This window comes from Enhydra lutris, unplaced genomic scaffold (assembly GCF_002288905.1).
Source record: "Enhydra lutris kenyoni isolate GAN:26980312 unplaced genomic scaffold, ASM228890v2 scaffoldscaffold35, whole genome shotgun sequence".
Classification (NCBI taxonomy): Eukaryota; Metazoa; Chordata; class Mammalia; order Carnivora; family Mustelidae; genus Enhydra; species Enhydra lutris.
Genome location: NW_019154119.1, coordinates 15,046,493 through 15,068,589, shown reverse-complemented (window position 1 = coordinate 15,068,589; position 22,097 = coordinate 15,046,493). Strand labels below are relative to the sequence as shown.

General features: G+C 35.5%; 1 protein-coding gene across 2 annotated transcripts in view; it reads right to left on the bottom strand.

The window, feature by feature from the left end:
* The window catches only part of LOC111154090 (Rho associated coiled-coil containing protein kinase 2), a 140,132-nt gene that overhangs the window by 61,453 nt on the left and 56,582 nt on the right, over window positions 1-22,097 (bottom strand). For both annotated transcript variants that reach the window (XM_022513463.1, XM_022513461.1), the window contains exons 2-4: window positions 18,092-18,173; window positions 17,012-17,112; window positions 250-387 (exon numbers count right to left, since the gene is read on the bottom strand). In XM_022513463.1, coding sequence (XP_022369171.1) covers window positions 250-387; window positions 17,012-17,112; window positions 18,092-18,173 — 321 coding nt within the window. The remainder of the gene's footprint in view (window positions 1-249; window positions 388-17,011; window positions 17,113-18,091; window positions 18,174-22,097) is intronic.

Genomic DNA, 22,097 nt, shown 5'->3' with positions numbered 1-22,097 from the left:
AAAGGAATTTTTTTAAAAGTCGCAAATAATAATTGCTTTCATACACCAATTTAAGTATTACATGTCATGTCTATATGACATACTATTTAGGAACATCAAACAAGCATACTGAATCTGACCTTATTAAAAAGGACTGTACTGTTACTATGTGAGTAAGATACAGGATTTTTAGCATACAAAATCATATCCTACAAATAATAAGCACTTACAATAAAAGGAAAATAAACTTACAAAAGTCTGTATGCTTACCTGAACCACCCACGGACTGTTGGCAAAGGCCATAATATCTCTCTCTTCCCAGAAAAAAGCAGAATCAGATCTTTTTATCATTTCGAACTTACTAAGAAGCTTCATAGCATAAACTTTCTGTGATGCCTTATGACGAACCTGTAGATTTTTTAAAACACAAAAATAATTTTGTGAAAGGTGAACAACAGATATTATAATTCTATTATTAAAGACTTCAGTTATAAAACAAAATGATCTTTAGCTAACTAATAAAAAGTTTTAAAAGCATTACATTTTTAATGGGAAAAAAGAAGAAAAAATTCCCAACAGCCTAAAAATTTCATGAAATACACAATACATTTAAATGCTAGATTCCATGAATTCATAAAGCTTCATTCCTTAATGTTATTTAAGCTAACCAATTTTAAGAACAAGATATTGTTAAATGAGAAACTTTCAAGGTATGTACATGTATCGCTATCTGAACACAACCTAATAAATTTAGATATGAAGAGATATTTGTGATTTTGTAAGTCATCTTTATTTCTTTCAAAGTATCCTACTTAAAAGGATTTTTTATGTTAAGAAAAAAAAACTACCAACAATATGATTATTTGATCAATTCTTTTTTTTTTAAAGATTTTATTTATTTATTTGTCAGAGAGAAAGAGCACGCACATGCACAAGCCACCTCCAGGCTGAACAAGGAGCCCAACAGAGGACTCAACCTGAGCCAATGGCAGACACCACTGAACCAACTGAGCCACCCAGTCGTCCCTATTTGGTCAACTCTTATCTTCCTTATTAGACTGTAACTTCCACAAGGGCAAAAACAGTATCTTTTTTTGACCATCATTTTAATCCTAAATATATGATAGCAAACGCAACAAATACCTAACGATTATAACTGTTAACGTTTGCTGAATAATTAATAATAAATACTGACTGCTAGCATTTATATTTGGGTATCTAACAGGAGTTCGAAAAAAATGAACTCCAAATCTTCACCCTGGATTTATTCCTCCTACAGTCTTCCCCATTTTAGTAAATGGCTCCTTCCGGTTAGTTGCTCTGGCTAAAAATCTTTGGCTCCTCTTTTTCTCTCACACAGCTCATTAAACTCACCAGCAAATCATTTCAGTTCTACCTTAAAATAGTTTCAGAATCTAATCATCTCTAACTATCTCCACTGCGAACAGCCTGGTCTAAATCTTTCATGACCATTACCTACGATAACCTAACCTGGCTTCCGTCACTCTCACCCACCCACAGTCGGGTCATCCTTCAAAAACATAAACCATTTCCTGTCACTCCTGTTTTAAAACCCCAGTGGTTTCTCATTTCATCTCTGCATGTGTTACTCTCTGTGCCTGGAATCAGCCAAGCCCTCACTTCCTTCAGATCCCTATTTAGATGTTACCTTCTAAGTGAGGCCTACTCTGATCAAGCTACTTCGATTTTTCAATTTACAGCCATGCTCTGCTGCCCATGCCTATTCCATTCTTTCTTTCCTGCTTTTGATCCATTGCACTTACTACCACCTTCTTTTTTACTTTTATTTTATGAGGTCTGGCACTAGAAATTAAGCCCAATGAAGGCAAGGATTTCACTGCTTAATCCACAGTGCTTAGTAAAATGCCTGGCACATAATAAAATATATTTATATAATATATATATATCATATATTATATTAAAAAGTATTTATTTTAGCAAATAAATATTTGATAAAAGAATGAATTTACTGGGGTGCCTGGGTGGCTCAGGGGGTTAAGCCTCTGCCTTTGGCTCAGGTTGTGATCTTGGGGTCCTGGGATTGAGCCCCGCATCGGGCTCTCTGCTCAGCGGGCAGCCTGTTTCCCCCCACACACAACCGCCTGCCTCTCTGCCTATTTGTGATCTCTGTCTGTCAAATAAATAAATAAAATCTGAAAAAAAAAAATGAATGAATTTACTGAGTGGGTGCTTACTATATAGCAGGCACAGTGTATTTTCATAAATGTATTATTTAATCTTCATAACAATTCTAATGAGGTATTACTTCCTCGTGTTACAAATGAGAAATTTGAGGCACAGAGAAATTAATTTGCTGAGGGTTATACAATGAGTAGAAATCAAGATTTAAAGGTACAGTAGTCTGAGGTACATGGGTAGCACAGCTGGTTATGTTGGACTCTTGGTTTCAGCTCAGGTCATGATCTCAGGGTCGTGAGATCGAGCCTCATGTCAGGCTCTGTGCTCGCTCAGTGCGGAATCTGTGTGAGATTCTCTCTCCCTCTCCCTCTGCCCTTCCCTGTGCACTTGCACACACTCTCTCTCTCACACAGATAAATAAAATCCTTCTTAAAAAATTAAAATGAAGGTATAGTAGTCTGCATCCAGAACCCATGCTAGTAACCACTTATCTATGCCATTTCTATATGAGTATAGCCACAATTAGGATGATTTCCCCAGAACAGTGCCAGACTACATTGGTCAGCACAGTCTCCCAAGCAGTGACTGCTCCTTCTCACTCAGAAGTGTGTCATTATTTGTACAACAAATTACATGGTCATCCTACCGAGGGCTGGATGAAAGAACAGGACACGAAGCTCCTGACGAAAATCCACAGAGCGCTAAATGATCCAGCCTACAGCTGCCCTCCTGATCTAAATCTCATCATTTTCTTTCCCTTGTTCATATTTCAACTATATTGAACACCTTCTTTTAGTCCCTCTAATAAGCCTTTCCTCAAGATCTTTACAGGTATTGGGAAGGTAACCGAAAAGCCATCACAGTCTCTGACGTCACCTCCTCCCCAGCGACTAGTTCCTTCATTCAGCTGAAATATAAACTTCTCAAAGGAGGAACTCATTGTTCTCTACCTCAGAACTCCATCTGTTTTGTTCCTAGTAGATACCATAACTTGTGATTTTTTTATGTTGTTTCCTTGTATGTGTCTATCTCCCCCATTAGAAGGTAAGTTCAACAAAGTTAGGGATTACCCATGCCTATTTCATTCTCCATTATATCCTCAGTGTCAAATACAATGCCAGCACTGGCAATGAAAATAGATACTAAATATGTGATGAATGAATTAATATCTGTGAAAAAGAATTTTTTATTTGATCACTGACCAAGCTATTAACTTGCAGTTTTAAGAAAAATACAACAGTAAACTTCTAGTTAGCTCTCAAGTCTTGTCCACATATAGAATCAGTACTTATATTGATGAAAATAAGATAAACCAAAGGAACGCTCATGTCCTCCCCAGAGAAGATATGTAAGAACCATCATATTTTACAGATTAGAAACTGTATAAAATGCTACCAAATCCTAGAAAAATCATACAATGCTGTACCTTTTTAATAGATTTTCTTCCTAACAAATCTTAAGTAAGAATTTTATTTGAATGCACTTGAACAAATCACTCAGAAAGACAGAAAAAGGTCTAGCATGAAACAATAAAGATATATACTCCAAATCATGCATCTTTGGCTATGATACGTCAGTGATACCATCTAGACCTCACAGTGTAAACTACAATCAAAACGGCAAAACATGTGAAGCAACAGTTTTCAGGCTTGGTAAATTAGGCATCACAAGACTATAATCCCTGAGAGGAGAAAAACTCACCAAGTCAACCCCCATAATTGCCCAGACACTCTGCTTGAAGGCAATATCCGAAACAGCACACAAGTGGATCATATAAGCTAAGTACAGTGGTCCTGCTGAACTGAGAAGGCAGAGATCAGTGTTCAAGACAAATGAGGCCACTAGATTATGCTGGGCAGGAAACAGGAATATAAGGAGCTATGCAAAAGGTCTCTAGAAGTACCATGTGAGTCCTTTGCCAAGGGCTGAACTATCCAAAGAGAAGTACCCAAAGTTTATCAGGGAGCAAGGGTTGATAACAAAACAGAGACACTGGAGGTTAAATAACATTAGAAGAACAATCAATTTCCAGCCAAAGAATGGGGAAAACTTGCTCTTTCCTAGGCATTCAGGTGAGACAGCTTAGGAGAAAGAACCATGTACTAAAGCAAGAGGTACTCCAACACTACCTAACAATGCCTAGTAATGCCAATCCCTAAAAGATCAAAACGGGAGCAGAGTTTGGAGGTTCAGTCCTACCAGTTAAAAGGACTTGGAAACAACTTGGTCTTTTCGCACAAAGTATAAAATTCAGTGTGCACAAGTTAAGGGTGATCATCAGGTAATTGGATAGATTATTAGAATGAAAATCAACACATCAACAAAAAGTAACAAACTAACAAAAAATCTCTATCCTATATCTGTAAGGACCAATACATATTTTAAAAATTACTTATTGGGCCACGTGGGTGCCTCAATTGATTAAGTGTCTGCCTTCGGCTCAGGTCATGATCCTAGAGTCCTGGGATGGAGCACCACATTGGGCTCCCTGCTTGGCAGGGAGCCTGCTTCTCCCTTTCCCCCTGCCACTGCCCCTGCTTGTGCTCTCTCTGTCAAATAAATAAATGCTGGGAAAAAAAAATAGGCATTTAAAAAATGAGTAAATAAAAGTAAAAATTACTTAATAGGCACAAAAGGGAAGTGTGAATCATCATCAAGAAAAAAGGAGTCAATAGAAAACCCCCAAAACACTGAACTTAACTAACAAATACTTTAAATATCTCTTACAAATATGTTTGAACAACTGAAGGAAAATAAGTTAAAGAAAAAAAGGAAAATGTAGTCACAATGAGTGAATAGAGGAAAATATCAACAGAGAAATACAAACTGTAAAAAAGAAACCAGAATTTCTTTAACTGAAAAACAACAAAAATGAAAAATTCATTAGAAGGGCTTAATAAAGAATGGAGATAGAAGAGAAGTCTGTGAACCTGAAGACAAATCAATCTAAAGAATAAGGAGAAAAATGAAAAAATGAAAATGAAAGAGAGACTCCAGGGCTTGAAAAGCAATTAAACAGTATAAAAATACTATATATAAATAGACTAAATATAAATATAATAAACTAAACACTCCAACTCATAGGCAGAAATTATCAGAATTGATTAAAAAAGCAAAACTTAATCTCATATATTTTAAAATTAAGACCAAATAGATTGAAAATAAAAGGACAGAAAAAGGTGTACCACACAAACAGCAAGGATAAGAAAACTGACAGAGCAATATTAGTAACAGATAAAGACTTCAAAGCAAAGAAAAAGGGGGTTAAATTCAGATAAAAGGAGTATAATTCAAAATCCTAAATATGTATGCATCTAATAAACGAGCTTTTGTTCATGAAACAAAAAATGACAGAACCAAAAATAGAAAGACAAATCCATAATTTTAGTTGGAAATTTTAACATCCCCTCTCAGTGTTTAATCTCAGTGTTTAATATAATAAGTAATCAAAATATCACTATGGATATAAAAAAAAATACAGCCCTGAAGAAAAACTGGTTAATCAAGTCACAATTACAAATGTTAATATATTAGTAAGTTTCGTAACTTCTCATTTTAAGATATTTTACATTTAAAACTTCAAGTATTTTGATATGCCTTAATTTTACATAAAAAGAATTCTATATGCAAAGGGTCAAAGTTATGATGAGGGTCACAGATTATATCTATCTTCTATATTAAATTACTAAACTGGAATAACAATTCCTTTTATTTATAGACATTATAGAACACGAAAATAAACACATGTGAAAGCAGTATGAAAATATGGATGGTAGGCAGGAGATAAAGGATCCTCATCAGAAACGAGAAATCCCTTCGACAACAGATAGACCGGATTTTTAATTGATTTGTATCGAATTAGCAACTTAGCTCAAAACAAATGCTCATTCCAGCTATTAAATGTTATAAAAAATGTTTAAAATATTATTAGAAAGAGGTTGCTAAGGTACTACTTCTATATTTTTGCCACTCTTCAAATCTTCATTTATTCTAAGAACAAATCAGATTTTGAATGTTTCCTAGTTTCATCAGAAAAGCAATCCATAAAACACTAAGAGACAGTCAATTACTTTACACTATAATATTATTTATCCTTGACTCATATCATGGCAAGTTCTAAAAATTCTGTAAAGCACAACTATGAACAGAAGCTAAAAGATGTTTGTCAGCTGATAGAAAATAGTAAAATACTTACCTTTTTTTTTTTTTTTTTTTTTGAGAGAGAGAGAGAGAGAGCATGACTAGAGGAGGGGAGAGGGAGGGAGAAAATCTCAAAGCAGGCTCCACACCCAGCACAGAGACTGACATGGGCCTTGAACTCATGACCCTGAGCAGAAATCAAAAGTCAGATGCTTAACCAACTGAGCTACCCACGCACCCCTAGTTTTAATCTTTTATATCTGAATTAACTAAAATAAAAACAAACCTAGAACAAAAAGACCATTTAAATACACAAAAAGTCATACAGCTTAAGTATAAATCTTTGAACATGAGAAACATGCTTGTTCACTTTACTTCTGATTCTTTATGCAACATTACTCTCTCTCTCTATGCTTCCATAGCACTTACAAAAATCTAATATTATAATTAGTTATACATGTATCTGCTTCATAAGCTCCTTTAGGCAGAGTATAAATTTTCATTTGTGGGACTGCCTTGTGGTTGGCAAAATGCTGAATATCCAATTCAACAAAATTATAGCTATGTCTATATGAGGGAATAAAATTTTTAATAAATAAAGACTATTTTGCCTGGATGCTCTATTTAATGAAGCCCAAATTTCATGTAAACTATTGGGATAGGACACTTAACTGGCTCCTAATACAAGAGTCAGGAACCACCAGCTTGTAGTCTTTGACCTGATCTATAGAACAAACATTAAGAGGCAATAGCTGTATTCATGCCAAACATCTACCTCATACTTTTAAAATTCATTAGCACTAGTATTACAAAGTACTACAATAAAGCGCTGTGACTTTAGAAAAGCTGGTTTCCACTGATCTTCCTTTTGAGGATGTCTCTTTCTGAATGATTCTATTATAATCTCCCTCAGCATCTCTGTACACTCCCCTTTGTTCCTCCTCCTCTATTCAATATGGATGGATAAACAGTCAAATACAGGAGCTATTCATTATGACACTGTACAGAGTACTGCTTAAAAGCACAGATTTAGATGTCAACAAACCTTTGCAAATATCCTATTTATGAACTACGGGGCCAACTTACTTAACCCCTCTAAGTTTCAGGACCTCATCTATGTCAGAATCTCACAGAACTGTTGCAAGGATAAAACGAGACTATGAATATAAATACTTAGCACACAGAATGTACTCAATGAAAGTGTTAGCTAACACCACCATAGACAAATAGAACTTAATTCATTCTATCACGGACCTTTATATGTGTTTCCCCTATGTCACTAGGCTGAGTACGTGACAGACAAAAAAGTTGCTCCTATTCTCTAAATGATATTCCCTCCCCCATATATATAAAACACAAAAAAAGGGTCAAAGAGCTAAGAGTGGTTTTACCTCAAATGACAGAATTCTGGGTGATTTCTCTGTTCTTACATTTGCTTATTTGTATTTTCTATAGCAAATATGTATCTCTTAAAAAAAACTTTTTTAAATAGGTGAAACAACCCTAATGTAGTTAGAGATAAGACTTGCTTGGAAAATCCTAAAGTAAAGCTAGATTTCATAGAAAATTTGTGGACAAAAAAAAAAAAATTATTCTAACCAAAATGTTCTATTTGAGATTTTCAAAATTGGCTTTTAATTTCAAAAATTACAATTGATTATTTTTTTTTTTTTTTTTAAAGATTTTATTTATTTGACAGAGAGAAATCACAAGTAGGCAGAGAGGCAGGCAGAGAGAGAGGAGGAAGCAGGCTCCCCGTGGAGCAGAGAGCCCGATGCGGGGCTCGATCCCAGGACCCTGAGATCATGACCCGAGCCGAAGGCAGAGGCTTTAACCCACTGAGCCACCCAGGCGCCCCTACAATTGATTATTTTTATAAGATCCAGTTTGACGGACTAAAGCAGTTAGTGTGTGCTGCTAAGGTTTTCACCAAAAATGTCTGATTGGGGCAGTCAAGACTCAATGAGGGAATACAGGAATTACAAAAGCATGGAGGGAAGGAGATAATTCCTGCAACTCAGAAATAACTTTGTAACCAGTGAAGAGCCTGTTTTACTCCAAAAAAGGAATTAAAAATTTGAGTTGACATGACAAGTGTTAGAAAATCATTTCTCCTATACTCTTTCCTTCTGGTTGACTCTACTTTAAAAGCTTAATTTAAACCAATTAAATTAAAAGCAAGTGGTGGGGGGCAGGGAGGAAGATCCTTATCTCACATCTGCCTCAAGTCCTGTCACAGAGCCTGTATCTCTTTAGCATACTGGATCCCAGAAAGCACCTGAGCCCAGGGATCACAAGGAATCACAATCAATTCACTTGAATGGAAAGTTTCTGTTTCAGGTTCTGTGTTGTACAAGATATAAAAAGATAAGAAAAATCCAATCACGGATATGATCTGACCACACACATACATCATTTACCAATGTCTACAGTTGGAACTGACAAATCACTAGAGTGAGGGCTCTCCCTTTCTCTTTGCAGCTCTACAGATACTCCTCCTAAACTTTTCACTTAGCTGAGGATAATCTCCTCAGATCTAGCCAACTATTTTCAGATAAGCAGCACCGAACCGTTTCCCTGATGGAAACGCCAAAAGCCTTCTAAAGACATGGCTCCTACTCTCAAAAAATTTACAATATAAAAGGATTCAAAGAAATATACATATAAACTACAGTACAAGGCATAATATGGTAAATTACATAAAATTATTAAATTAAAACATGCAGAGGAAAGATCACACTCAGATAACGGGTACAAAGGAGAGTAACAGGAGAAAGTTTTCTTTTAAAATGAACAGAGAGAACAATGAATTCTGGTACACTGAAAAGAAATTAAAAAAAAAAGAATAAAAAAAAATGAACAGAGAGAAAGAAAGTGAAACATGATTGAAGAAACAGACAAGAAAACAAAGAGCATGCTCTGAAATAAGTAGCCTGCCCAGAATGAATAGCATAAAAGATAAAATTGGTGACATCTTTAAAAAGGGCCTAGGGGCACCTGGGTGGCTCAGTGGGTTAAAGCCTCTGCCTTCAGCTCAGGTCATGATCCCAGGATCCTGGGATCGAGCCCCACATCGGGCTCTCTGCTCAGCGGGGAGCCTGCTTCCTCCTCTCTCTGCCTGCCTCCCTGTCTACTTGTGATCTCTGTCTGTCAAAGAAATAAATAGTATCTTTTAAAAAAAGGGGGGGGGGCCTAGAAGGCCAGGATGAAGACTTCGTGCTTTACTTGGTAGTTAAGGGAGCCATGAATTGCAAACGAGAGATACAATGAATATATTTTGAAAAGTTCACATGGGCAGCAGGCTCTATTAGGCAGATAGACCTGTGCTTCCTGTCCTTTACATATACTAAGATATAGACAGGTGGGAAAATAAGGAAAATAGAAAACATGTTAGAAAAGCCCCTAGTTAATTCTACTATATACCCATACCCAAAATGGGACAGTATCGATACATGAAAATACAAGAATATGAAGTATGGGGAGAACAGTCAGTGAAACAGTAAATGTGGGTCCACCTGAGCCTAGATGGCATGAATTACAGATTAAACAAGCATGGTTTTGATAGTTTCTCCATCAGCACCTGCCAATCCAAAATCAACAGTCCAATGGTGAGACATTGTTAGCAGAAGTGGAAAACAAAGTAAAATACAAGGGAGATGCTCAGTACCCAACTGAGAAGAAAAGGGTATCTTGGATGACAGCGGTGACAGTGAACACCAAAAAACAGACTGGAGAACTGTTATGAACAGGACTTACTGAAAAATTAAATTTAAGAAATGAATAAAAGAGAAATCAATGATTTCTAATTTTTTGGCATGAGCAACAGGGGTGATAGTGGAGCCATTTATTTATTAAGATGTGTTACAAATTTGTGGGTAAGTTAGAGAAGGAATCAAATATTCTAATTTCACATATTTTAGACATGACACATCTTAATGGAGATGACAAATAAGCCATCATGAATATGAGTTCAGAGAGCAAACCAGAAAATTCTGAGCAGCAACTATGAATCTGAGCCTTGACATCATGTAGATTATATTTAAAGTCACAGGAATGGTAGAGTGCACCTTGGGAGAGAATGCAGATCAAAGAAACAAGAGCCTACCCTTTGGAACTATGATATTTAGTAGAAGTCAGATGGAGAATGAACTACTAAGGAAATTAAGAAAGAAGAACCAGAAACATAAGAAAGAGTGGTGTTTCAAGAAAAGAAAAAGAACTGAATACTAGTAAGAGGCAGAGTAAGAGGAGAATGAAACCCCAGGAAGACAATAAGGTAACATACAAAGTCTGTATTCGTTGGCACAGAAAAATGATTATGACCATACAACAAAGAAAATCGACTATGGAGTCCTCTATCTGGATTCAAGTCTCTGTTCAACCACTTAGTAGTTCTGTGAACTTTGGCAGGTTGTTTATCCTATCTATCTGAACTTGCCCATCTGTCAAATGAGCATGACAGTAATAACGTCTATCTAAAGGAGGGCTGTGAAGACTGGTTACTACATAGAAGTTGCTTAGAAGCCTGCCTATAATATTGTAACTGCTCTAAAGTGTGTGTTATTACTTAATGTTACATAAAAAACCCACAAATTACAAAACCACTATATAATATGATCCTTTAATACACAGAAGACACTCATACATTACACATACCTTTAGAAGTCAGAAAACTATACATCAAAGTAAAAAAAGTAGTGGGACAATCAGGGATTTTAAAAAGTATAATGATAGTTTACTTTCTTATTCTACTATGAACATATCTGTTGTATAAATAATTTTTATTTTTAAGGGAGAATAATCAGCATTGATACAATTTTTGTAACTCCTAGAAAGAAAATAATTACAATAAAATATAAATGTCCACTTAAAATAATTTGACCTTAATTTTGTTAACAGTTCCCAAATGTTTCCAATTATCAAAGTACTAAAAGAATACCAAAAGGCTAGTTACCTTTATGCTTGACAATGAAATAAAGACATGAGAAAAGGAGATTTCCAAACTTTATTCTACCCAATTCTAAGCAACTTAGACCTCTAAGAGTGAGAATGCATTCATATATTAAGTTCTTTAGTTTTACATAAAACAATCACCAGGAAATGTAATGAACACTTTTTTCTTTTCTTTCCTTCCTTCCTTTCTTTTTTTTTTTTTTAAGTAGGTTCCACACCCAGCATGAAGCCCAACACAGGGCTTGAACTCATGACTCTGACAAGACCTGAGCTGAGATTAAGAATTAGACACCTAACTGAGCCACCGAGGTGCCCCTAATGAACGCTCTTGTTAAGAAAAAAAGAGCAGGCAACATCACAAAACGCACTAAAGATAAGGTCCCCAAACTCCAAAATAAGAAGATATAACTTCAAAAACAAAAATGTTAAAAATATTTCCACTATTAACTACGAAATCCTTTTTTTTTTTATACATCTCCCCCAAACTAAGAATCATAATTAGGTAATTTCTAAGACATTCTGCACTACGTTTTAGATAGTTAACTTAGAACTCTATTTTTAGAACCTAAACCACAATTTCTTTTTGAAACTTTAGTAGCAGGCAGCTCAAAATAAAAGCTCCATGAATGCAGGTATCTTGTCTGAGTAGTTTACCTATACAATACACTGTTGATGCTTATAATGGTACCAGACATTAAACAAACATTTGCTAATCAATTAACCAAAGGAATACTGAAGAACAATGTAAATTCTATTAATAGAGATCAAGACTAAATATCTGCCTTAAGAAGACATTTGCAAGGCTAGAATTTGTAACTTTGTTTTTCAAAGAAAAGACTATGTGCAAGGTAAGTAAATAAACAAACATATAAAAATGAACAAAGTATGCATGCATATCTGTTCAAAAAAGTAATCTCACTGAAAAGTTCATCCCAACATACATACACACTATTACGGGATGACTACGTGCTACATGCTGCACACGACCCCCGGCCCCTGTTACATTATAAAACCCTAACCTCCAGTACCTCAGAATGTGACTTTATTTGGAGACAGGGACATCAAGGGGTGATTAAGTTAACACGAGGCTATTAGGTAACTGGTGTGCTTCTAAGAACAGACAATTAGGACACACAGAGTGACGCACCAGGCACATACAAGCACAGAGGAGAGACCGTGTCAGGACACAACAGAAGGTGGCCATCCACAGGCCAAGGAGAGAGGCCCGGAGAAATGAAACCTGCAAACACCTTGATGTTGAAACTGTAGCCTCCAGAACTATGAGAAAATAAATTTCTGTTGGTTAAGCTACAGCTGGTGGTATTTTGTTATGGTGGCTCTAGCAAACCAATACATATATATAAAAGTCAGAGCGAGACTTATGATTATTTATTTAAAACACTAAAATTCAAAAATGCACAGAAACTGACAAGAGTGACAACAGATAATATTTACTTAGTATCTATAATGTGCCAGATCCCATTAAGTACCACACAAGCATAGTCCAATTTAATCCTCACAAAAAATCTTAAATTCTATTATTAATGCTACTCCAAGATAAGGAAATTAAAGTTTTGATGACAAGAAACCTATATACAGTAGAATGAAAACAGAAGTAGTTGATTTTGACTATTCTTCCAAAGTACTGTTCTTAATCAATATACTATACTAAATAATATTATTTTCCATAAAAATGAGATGTGATGAATAATCCGGAAAATAGAATCCAAAAACAAAAGTGATATCAGATAAAATCATCCATGTCACAGACTTTTCATGATATAAAAACATAAACATACATCACCTCTGTAGATAGGAAAAAAGGACAATAAGCCAAACAATTTTGCCCTCCTTGAATTATAAAACTTTTCAATCTGTAAGAAAATGCCATTTTTCAGGTGAGGAAATCTCAAATAAACCCAAATAAATGTAACAACTTGGCACTTTCCTAACTTCTGACATTTTCCCATGCTATTTCTTCTTGAACAAACATTTGCTAATCAATTAACCAAAGGAATACTGTGACTAACATGTGACTAACTCCTCCTATACATCATAACTCCAATGTCATTTTCTTACAGTGAGGCTTTCCTAACATCCACACCTGAATTAAGCACAACCCTCCATTTTTCTCTCACAGCATCCAGATCTTTTCCTTCACAGTATTTATCATGATTTGAAAAATACTTTACTTGTTTAAAGTAAAACTCCTCCACAAAACTATCACTTGCAGAAAAATCGAAGCTATGTTATTTTATCTTTAAGAGGCTAGCACAGCCCCTGAAATGTAACAGATCCTAATTAAATATTCATTGACGGACGGATAAATGAACCATTTTATGTGTGAAAATGAACTGCTAACATTTACTAAGCACTTACTGTATTCCAGGAACTGTTCCAAATTTAATTACATTTAACTCTCCCAGTAATTCTATGGGGTATAATTGTTATTGTTATCTTCATTTAACAGATAAGAAACTGAGGCACAGAGTGATTAAGTAACTTGTCTGCACGGACAGCTCCTCAGAGAGTTAGAATCCAACTGCAGGTAGTCTGACTCTAGCTCTTAAACACTGTGGTATAGCTGCTGTGACATAGTAAAGTTACTTTCACAACAAGAATTTTCTTTTAGAAACTGACTACTGAGGGCACCTGGGTGGCTCAGTTGTTAAACGTCTGCCTTTGGCTCAGGTCACGATCCCAGACTGAGCCCTGTATCAATCTCCCTGCTCAGCAGGAAGCCTGCTTCTCCCTCTCCCACTCTCCCTGCTTGTGTTAACTCTCTGTCTCTCTTGGTCAAATAAATACAATCTTTAAAAAGAAAAAAGAAACTGACTGGTGGGGCCCTCTGTGGTAATGTATTTTTAACCTGACCAAAAAAGTATTTCACAAGGAAAGACAAATCTGCACCTATGTAAAAACTTTCTTCAGATGACTAGAAAACATAATCAAAAGGATGTGCCAAATGTGGAACACTGCCTACAGATCTGTCAAACCAATTTATCTACAACATACAAAGCAACTTTAAAAGACTATGGAAGAACTCGGGACTTTTCCTTTTTAATCTCATCCTTCTTTTAAAAAGTCCCACCAAGAGTGCTATGAAATGTGTAAGCCTGATGATTCACAGACCTGTACCCCTGGGGCAAATAATACCTTATATGTTAATAAAAAATTTTTTAAAAATTAAAAAATATATATATAGTGTTTTATTCCCTAAAAAAAAAAGTTCCCACCAATAGAACCAAGAGGTAAAGCCAAAACACACATGCTCCAAGTTCTTGTGTCAGGTCATCAGACTAAAGCAATGTTAAAATATTTTTCATTTCTAAAAACATGTGACTTTGTTTCTGCATGTTTTATGGACAAAATAAAATTCAGAGTGGAAAATTAACAATAACAGAAGCCTTTTCTTTTCCTTTCTTGAATGTACTGAAGTTGAATGATCAAATTCACCTAAAACAGAGCAAATGACCACATTGCCATAAAAACATGACAAGTCAGGATCTGTCATATTTCCTTCCAAAAACAGAACTCCAAATTCTAGTCTTTCCTCTTTATCTACACTGAATCCTCAGTATGAATAAACAATGTATTTATTCTACATACTTATAGTATGAATCTTTGTATCAAATAGGCTATAGTAACAGTGGTGAACACTTAAGGAACACTATAACTAGGCTTATTTATTTTTTAATAAATAACTCTTTGAGTTAGACCAGGGCAGAAGTAGGATTCGATTACTTTATATTTTCCCTATCTTACAAGACCTCCCATAACTCAAAATCTAATCTCTGACCCTTGCCCCATGGGAATTCTAACAGCCAAAACTTCACCACTTTCACTGACTAAAAACAAAACAAACAAAAACCACATTACTTTCAAAGGCAGCCCACTCCTCAAATCTCCGTGTTAACTTCTCAATTCCCTCCACCACACCTCAAATGGCATTGTTGCAAGTCCCTGAGCATTTCATCCCTTGAGTACTCTCTATCTAAATGAGCATCTCTATCTAAATGTGCCCTTTAAAACAGGGTAACAGAGCATCTAGAATGAATAAATGACGCAGCATGGCCCAATCATCTCAAAATAGAAAAAACCTGTATCAAAACAATCCAATCTTTCTTATTTTGGGCAGCCACATCACCAATGATTCTTGCTTGGTTTACATTCAACGAAAATTGTTCTTTGATTCATAATTACTGTTAAGGAATCTACTCCTTGAGTTCTTCACATCTAAGTACAGGTTTTTATTCTGGTTAAATTTTACTTCTTCTATCTGGCCAATGACCTTCCCAACTTCCAGATTTTGGCTTCTCATCTGAAAACATTCTCATACTTCAGCTTTAACTCATTAGTAAAATTATTCAACATGTCACCATTGCCTCCATACAATAAATGCCTCATTAATAAAACCCTGAAGAGAAGAAGAGAGAACAAACAGATCCCTGGGGATCTCTGTCCAAGGCACCACTTATGCCTTCCTCAGCCTCCTTAGAAACAGCTATTAGTTATAATGCTGCCTAACTCATCTCCTTATTCATTGGCATTTTTCCATATCCTCTTAAGTGTATCAGACTTTTTCTTTTTTTTTTTTTTTTTTAAGATTTTGTTTATTTATTTGACAGACAGAGATCACAAGTAGGCAGAGAGGCAGGCAGAGAGAGAGGGAGGGAAGCAGGCTCCCTGTGGGGCTGGATCCCAGGACCCTGGGATCATGACCTAATAACCCAAGGTGGAGGCTTTAACCCACTGAGCCACCCAGACGCCCCTAACAGACTTTTTCAAGTATCTAACAGATGTATATCACACCTATTACACTACCCTGATCTACAAGTTCAATAAACCTATTAAAGAAAGAAGAAATGAAAGAGATGACAAAGATAAAGTTAGTCTGTCATGACTTGTTCCCAGAGAAGCCATGCTGACACACAGTGAGCAGTCCTTTTCTCAAGCTCCATCAAATAGAGTAGAACACTGTTGGAGTGAAAAACAGAATCTGACCCCATAATTTGGCCAAAGACAATAATTTGTAAGCATAAAAAAGCGGAGTTTCATACTCAAGTGATGAAAACAGGAATATCATTACAGTTCCTAATTAATATGTAAGTGCAATATTGATTACAAACATTTATAATATTTCCGGTTGGTACCACTTTTGCCTGCAAAGATAAATTTCATATTAAAATGTCTTTGTTGGGGGCACCTTGTTGGATGGCTCAGTCATTAAGTGTTTGCCTTTGACTCAGATTAGGGTCCTGGGATCAAGCACCGCATGGGCTCCCTGCTCTGCGGGGAGACTGCTTCTCCCTCTCCCACTCCCACTCCCCCTGCTTGTGTCCCCTCTCTCACTGTCACTCTCTTTCTCTGTCAAATAAATAAAATCTTTTTAAAAAATGTCTTTGTTGGGTTTCTAATATATCTAAATAAATCTCAGCTAATAAAGAAAAATGTTATTAGTCTTAACATATTAAATAAAAACACAACAGTTCTTGTGGAATATTAGCTGCTAGTAGGTAATGTGTGAAATCAAGCTGGCCTAGCATATTCTAAATCTCAGGGTTTCAGAGCTGGAAGAGACCCGGGGTTTACCGATTACCAGTGCTTCCTTTTACAGATGAAGACACTCAGGTTCTCTGAGATGGAATAACTTGACCGAGCTCACAAAACTAATTCTGGCATGGCCGAGCATAAAAATAAGATCTACTCAGAGGCTACTGATACCGCACAAAACCCCGCTTTAAAAATAAAATAACAGAACAGAACAACACATTCTTACCAGCTGCACTTCACCAAAAGCCCCCCTTCCAATAACTTTCACAACATCATAGTCTTCGGCCTTCATCTGTAGCCCTCTGATTTTCTTCACAATTTTCTCATCTGTAATTAAAAGATCAAATTTATAAGCAATACTTTTAAATAATTACTATATTTGTAAGCAGATTTTTAGTTCAAGAAACTGTATTCAGTTTTTAGCTAAATCTGTCAGTTTCAAAGGTTACTATTTTAAAATGTAAGATACATACTAACTTTACATCAAAGAACCAAAACTCTACAGTTTATTAACACATATAAAACAAACATTACTAACTACCAAAAAGCAGCAGTGAAGCTATCTCATTTCTGACTCTGTTGCTTGACAAGAGGACAGCTAAACAGTGATGACCCACACAGTCCTAGAGCGCATTGTGAATCATGGCAAAGAGCTGCTATGACATTACCTGCAAGGCTAATCTTAGTAATAAATTTCAGGAGCCTACTTCTTTGAAAGGTAGTAATCACATATGATAGATATGGTAACTAGTCAAGATTATTTAATTATGAAAACAGCCCAGTCTCTGACAATTCCAACTTAAAAAGCTCACCGTGTTGCTTACTAAATACTGAATTATTTTTGAGAATCTATCCTTAGAATTCGACTTCATTTACACCTTCACTGCAACATCAATACTGGCAAATATTAAGTTACTGCATATACAACAATAATTGTTATCACATTATCTTTCATTAGCTAGACTGAAATGTCTACATTTATACAAACATAAAGCTCATTAAGTCTCCTGGGTAATGTAAACCTAAGTCTTAATATTGTTAATATTAATTTAAAAGTGCTCTTTGAACTGCCATAAATAACCTATCCTGAAATCATTAGTCTTAATAATTTATACAAAATCTTGAACTTTACCTACTTTACAAACTGCAACTAGTTCTGCAGTTTTGCTTTGAAAATAAAAAATCCTTGTAATTTAAAAACAAACCAAATAGCAAACTAAAAAATATTTAAGGTTAACAAATTATAAACTGTAATATAAATCTCATCAAAAGTATAGTGATAGGATCAAATATAAAGTTTACTCACATCTATTTAAAAAATTATCTATATTCTTGTTTTTCCTCAAGGCAGGAAAATCCAAATCAAGGACCAAGGAATTTAAGCCATCCTGTTTAACAGAAAATAGAAAAGGAAAAAGAAAGTTGTTACAATTTCCAAATATTCAAAAAAGTCTTAAAATTTTGTTATAAGCTATTCTTGCTATCAATCCATTTTGATATGAAATTGCTCAGTGGCTCTATATCTAACAGCCCTAACTTGTTTGCTAACTTCTGCTAGAAAATATTATGAATGATCCTATCATGTTTTCATTTGTTATTTTAGCCAATAGAAAAATGTCATTTGTGTATGTAGGTCTTTGTTTGTCTATTTATTTGGAGAAGTGGGGAGGGGCAGTAGAAGAAGGACAGAGAATCTTAAGCAGGCTTCACACCCAGCATGGAGTCAGAGGCCAAGCTCAATCTCACAACCTGAGATCATGACCTGAGCCAAAATCAGAAGTCAAGAATGTTTAACCAAAGACTGAGTTACCCATGTGCCCCTAGAAAAATGTCATTTTAAAATATGCATCCCCTGGGGTGCCTGGCTGGCTCAGTTGGTAGAGAATATATGACTACTGATCTCAGGGTTATGGGTTTGAGCCCCACACAGGGTGTAAAGATTACTTAAATATAAAATCTTAAAAAGAAAATATGTATCCTCTATTATTTTTGCTAGTCAGATGTCTTCCTCTCTCTCTTCAAATGTCCAGGAAAATTTCACCAAGCTTCTGACTTTAACGAATACAGACTAAAGAAAATAATCGCATTTACAATGCATCAAAAAGAAAAAATGCCTTGGAATAAATTTAACCAAGATGAAATACCTGCACACTGGAAACTCTAAGACAGTCATGAAAGAAACAGAAGAAACAAATAAATGGAAAGATATTCTCTACTTAAGGATTAAAAGAGTTAACATTGTTAAAATGTTCATACCAGCCAACCAATCTGCAGATTCAAAGGAATACCTATCAAAATTCCAATGGCATATTTCAGAGAACTATAACAAATAACTGTAAAATTTGTATGGAACCACAAAAGGTACCAAAGAGGCAAAGCAATCTTGAGAAAGAAGAACAAAGCTGGAGACATCATGCACCCAGATTTCAAACTATACTACAAAGCTATAGTAATCAAAACAGTATGGTATTGGTACAAAAACAGACACACACAGCAACAGAACAGATTGAAAGCCCAGAAATAAATTAACACATATATGGATACTTAATCTCTGACAAAGGAGGAAGAACCTATAATGGAGAAAGGACAGTCTCTTCAATAAGCGGTGTTGGGAAAACAGGGTAGCTACATGCAAAGTAATGAAACTAGACCACTATCTTACACCATACACAAAAATTACCTCAAAATGCATTAAAGACTTGAATGTAAGACCTGAAAACCATAAAATTCCTAGAAGAAAACACAGGTGGTAAGCTTCTTAACATAGGTCTTAGTAACATCTTTGTGTATCTAACTCCATAGGCAAGGAATGAAAAACAAAAATAAACAAATGGGACTACAGCAAACCAAAAAGCTTCTACACAGCAAAGAAAACCTACTGAATGGGAGAAGGTCAGCCAACCACATATCTAATAAGGGGTTATTATCCTAAAATAATTAAAGAAATCATATAACTCAACAACAAAAAAACCAAAAACCTGATTTAAAAAATGGGTAGAGGATCTAAAGAAACATTTCTCCAAAGAAGACATACAGATGGCCAATAGGTACATGAAAAGATGAACATCACTAATAATTAGGGAAATGCAAATCATAACCATAATGAGACATCACCTAATACCTACTAGAATAGCTATTATCAAAGACAAGAAATAACATGTCGGAGAGGATGTGGTGAAAAAGGAACCCTCTCACACTTCTGATGGGATTGTAAATTGGCAGAGCCACAATGGAAAATAATATGGAGATTCCTCAAAAAATTAACAACTACAATGTGAAACAGATATTCCACTTCTGGGTACTGATGTGAAGAATATGAAAACACCTATCTGAAAAGATACATGCACCCTAAGCTAACTGCACCATTATCTGCAATAGACAAGATACAGAAACAACCAAGTGGCCACCAACAGGTGTATGGATAAAAAAGATAGTATATATACAATAGAATACTACTCAGCCATAAAAATGAATAAAATTTGCCATTTGCAATAACATGGATGGGCTCTGAGGATATTATACTAAGTGAAATAAGTCAGATGGAGAAAGACAAATACCCTATGATTCCACTTACATATGGAATCTTAAAAAAAAAAAATGAACAAATGAACAAAATAGAACAAAAACAAACTTGCAGATACAGAGAGCAGACTAGTGGTTACCAGAAGGGAAGAGGCTTGGGGGTGAACAAAAGTGGTAAAGGGAGCGAAGTCTATGGTGATGAATGGTACCTAGACTTGTGGTGGTGATCACTTTGTAGTGTATACAGATGTCAAATTATAAAGCTATACACCTAAAATTTACATCATAAAAAAAATTCACCCACATAAGAAAATTCCCACTCACTCGACAAGCATTATTTTTTTGCCTAAGGCACACAAAGAACAGAAAAATCCAACAATAGGGGCATCGAGGTGGCTCAGTTGGTTAAGCCTCTGCCTTTGGCTCAGGTCATGATCTCAGGGCCCTGAGATTGAACCCCGCATCGGGCTCTCTGCTCAGCAGGGAGCCTGCTTCCCGCCCCCCCCCCGCCTGCCTCTCTGCCTACGTTGTGATCTCTCTCTGTGTCAAATAAATAAATAAAATCTTTTTTAAAAATCCAACAATAAATATGACACTAAGTATTCTTCCCCTCAGGGAACTCAGCCTCAAAACTAAATTTCCCTTAAAAACATAAAAATGGGATGATGCATTATTCAGATTTCTATTTTTTATTTTTTTTTTTTTTAAAGATTTTATTTATTTATTTGAGAGAGAGACAGTGAGAGAGAGCATGAGCGAGGAGAAGGTCAGAGGGAGAAGCAGACTCCCGATGGAGCTGGGAGCCCGATGTGGGACTCAATCCCGGGACCCCGGGATCATGACCTGAGCCGAAGGCAGTCATCCAACCAACTGAGCCACCCAGGCGTCCCAGATTTCTATTTTTTAAAGTTTCCTATATTTTTCATACTTTCTACAATAAGCCCACATTAAATTTATAATCAAAATAAGAAAAAGTACCTACATATAATTTGCTGGGGGTGAAAAAAATAGTAAGAAAAAAAGTCTTTATTCAAAGGACACGCTTATGAAGGTAACAGTATTTCTAAAACATTATTGCATACAATGTTTCATCTCCAAGTAACTCTGAAGAGGGCATGAAGAAATATTCTTCATTCTAAAAATAAATTAAGACTTAAGTTAAGAGACTTTGACTTTTCCAAGGTCATGCTACTAGGAAATGACATATCAAATACTACCCAACACTAAAGGTCCAATATATATAACTCATCCCCCCTAGTCTCAACAACCAGACTAACACTGACCAGAGCCTGGAAGAGAAAATAGGGAGCTTAAAAAGCTGAAGGATTACAAAAAATAAAACAGCAATAAAGATGCCTTTTAGGGATCTGAGAAGGGGGAAAATCAGAAATGCAATCTTGATTCTTAAACAAAGAAAAAAAAACACTAAAAAAATAGTAATAAATATCCAATTTCTAGTGAAGTTAAGAATGGAACTTTCACACTTTGAGATCTCACACATACCCAAAATTCCCCTCTCTAGGGCAGTCGAACTGCTTTCTAAGGATTCCAGCATTGTAGCATAGTAGGCTATTAAGTACCAAATTATTGCTGTATCTCTTTGGTATAATTTTGCTATTTTAGTAAGTTTAAAATGTAAAATCTGAATGACTTATATTTTTAGATTATATATATAATTAATGACTTTAAATCAAAGAAAGGTACATTTATTTGGAAAGCCTTTTTCTATACCTCCATTAACCTCCACAAGAAGAAAAATTTTAATTGACGAGGCAAAAGTGTCTACTACA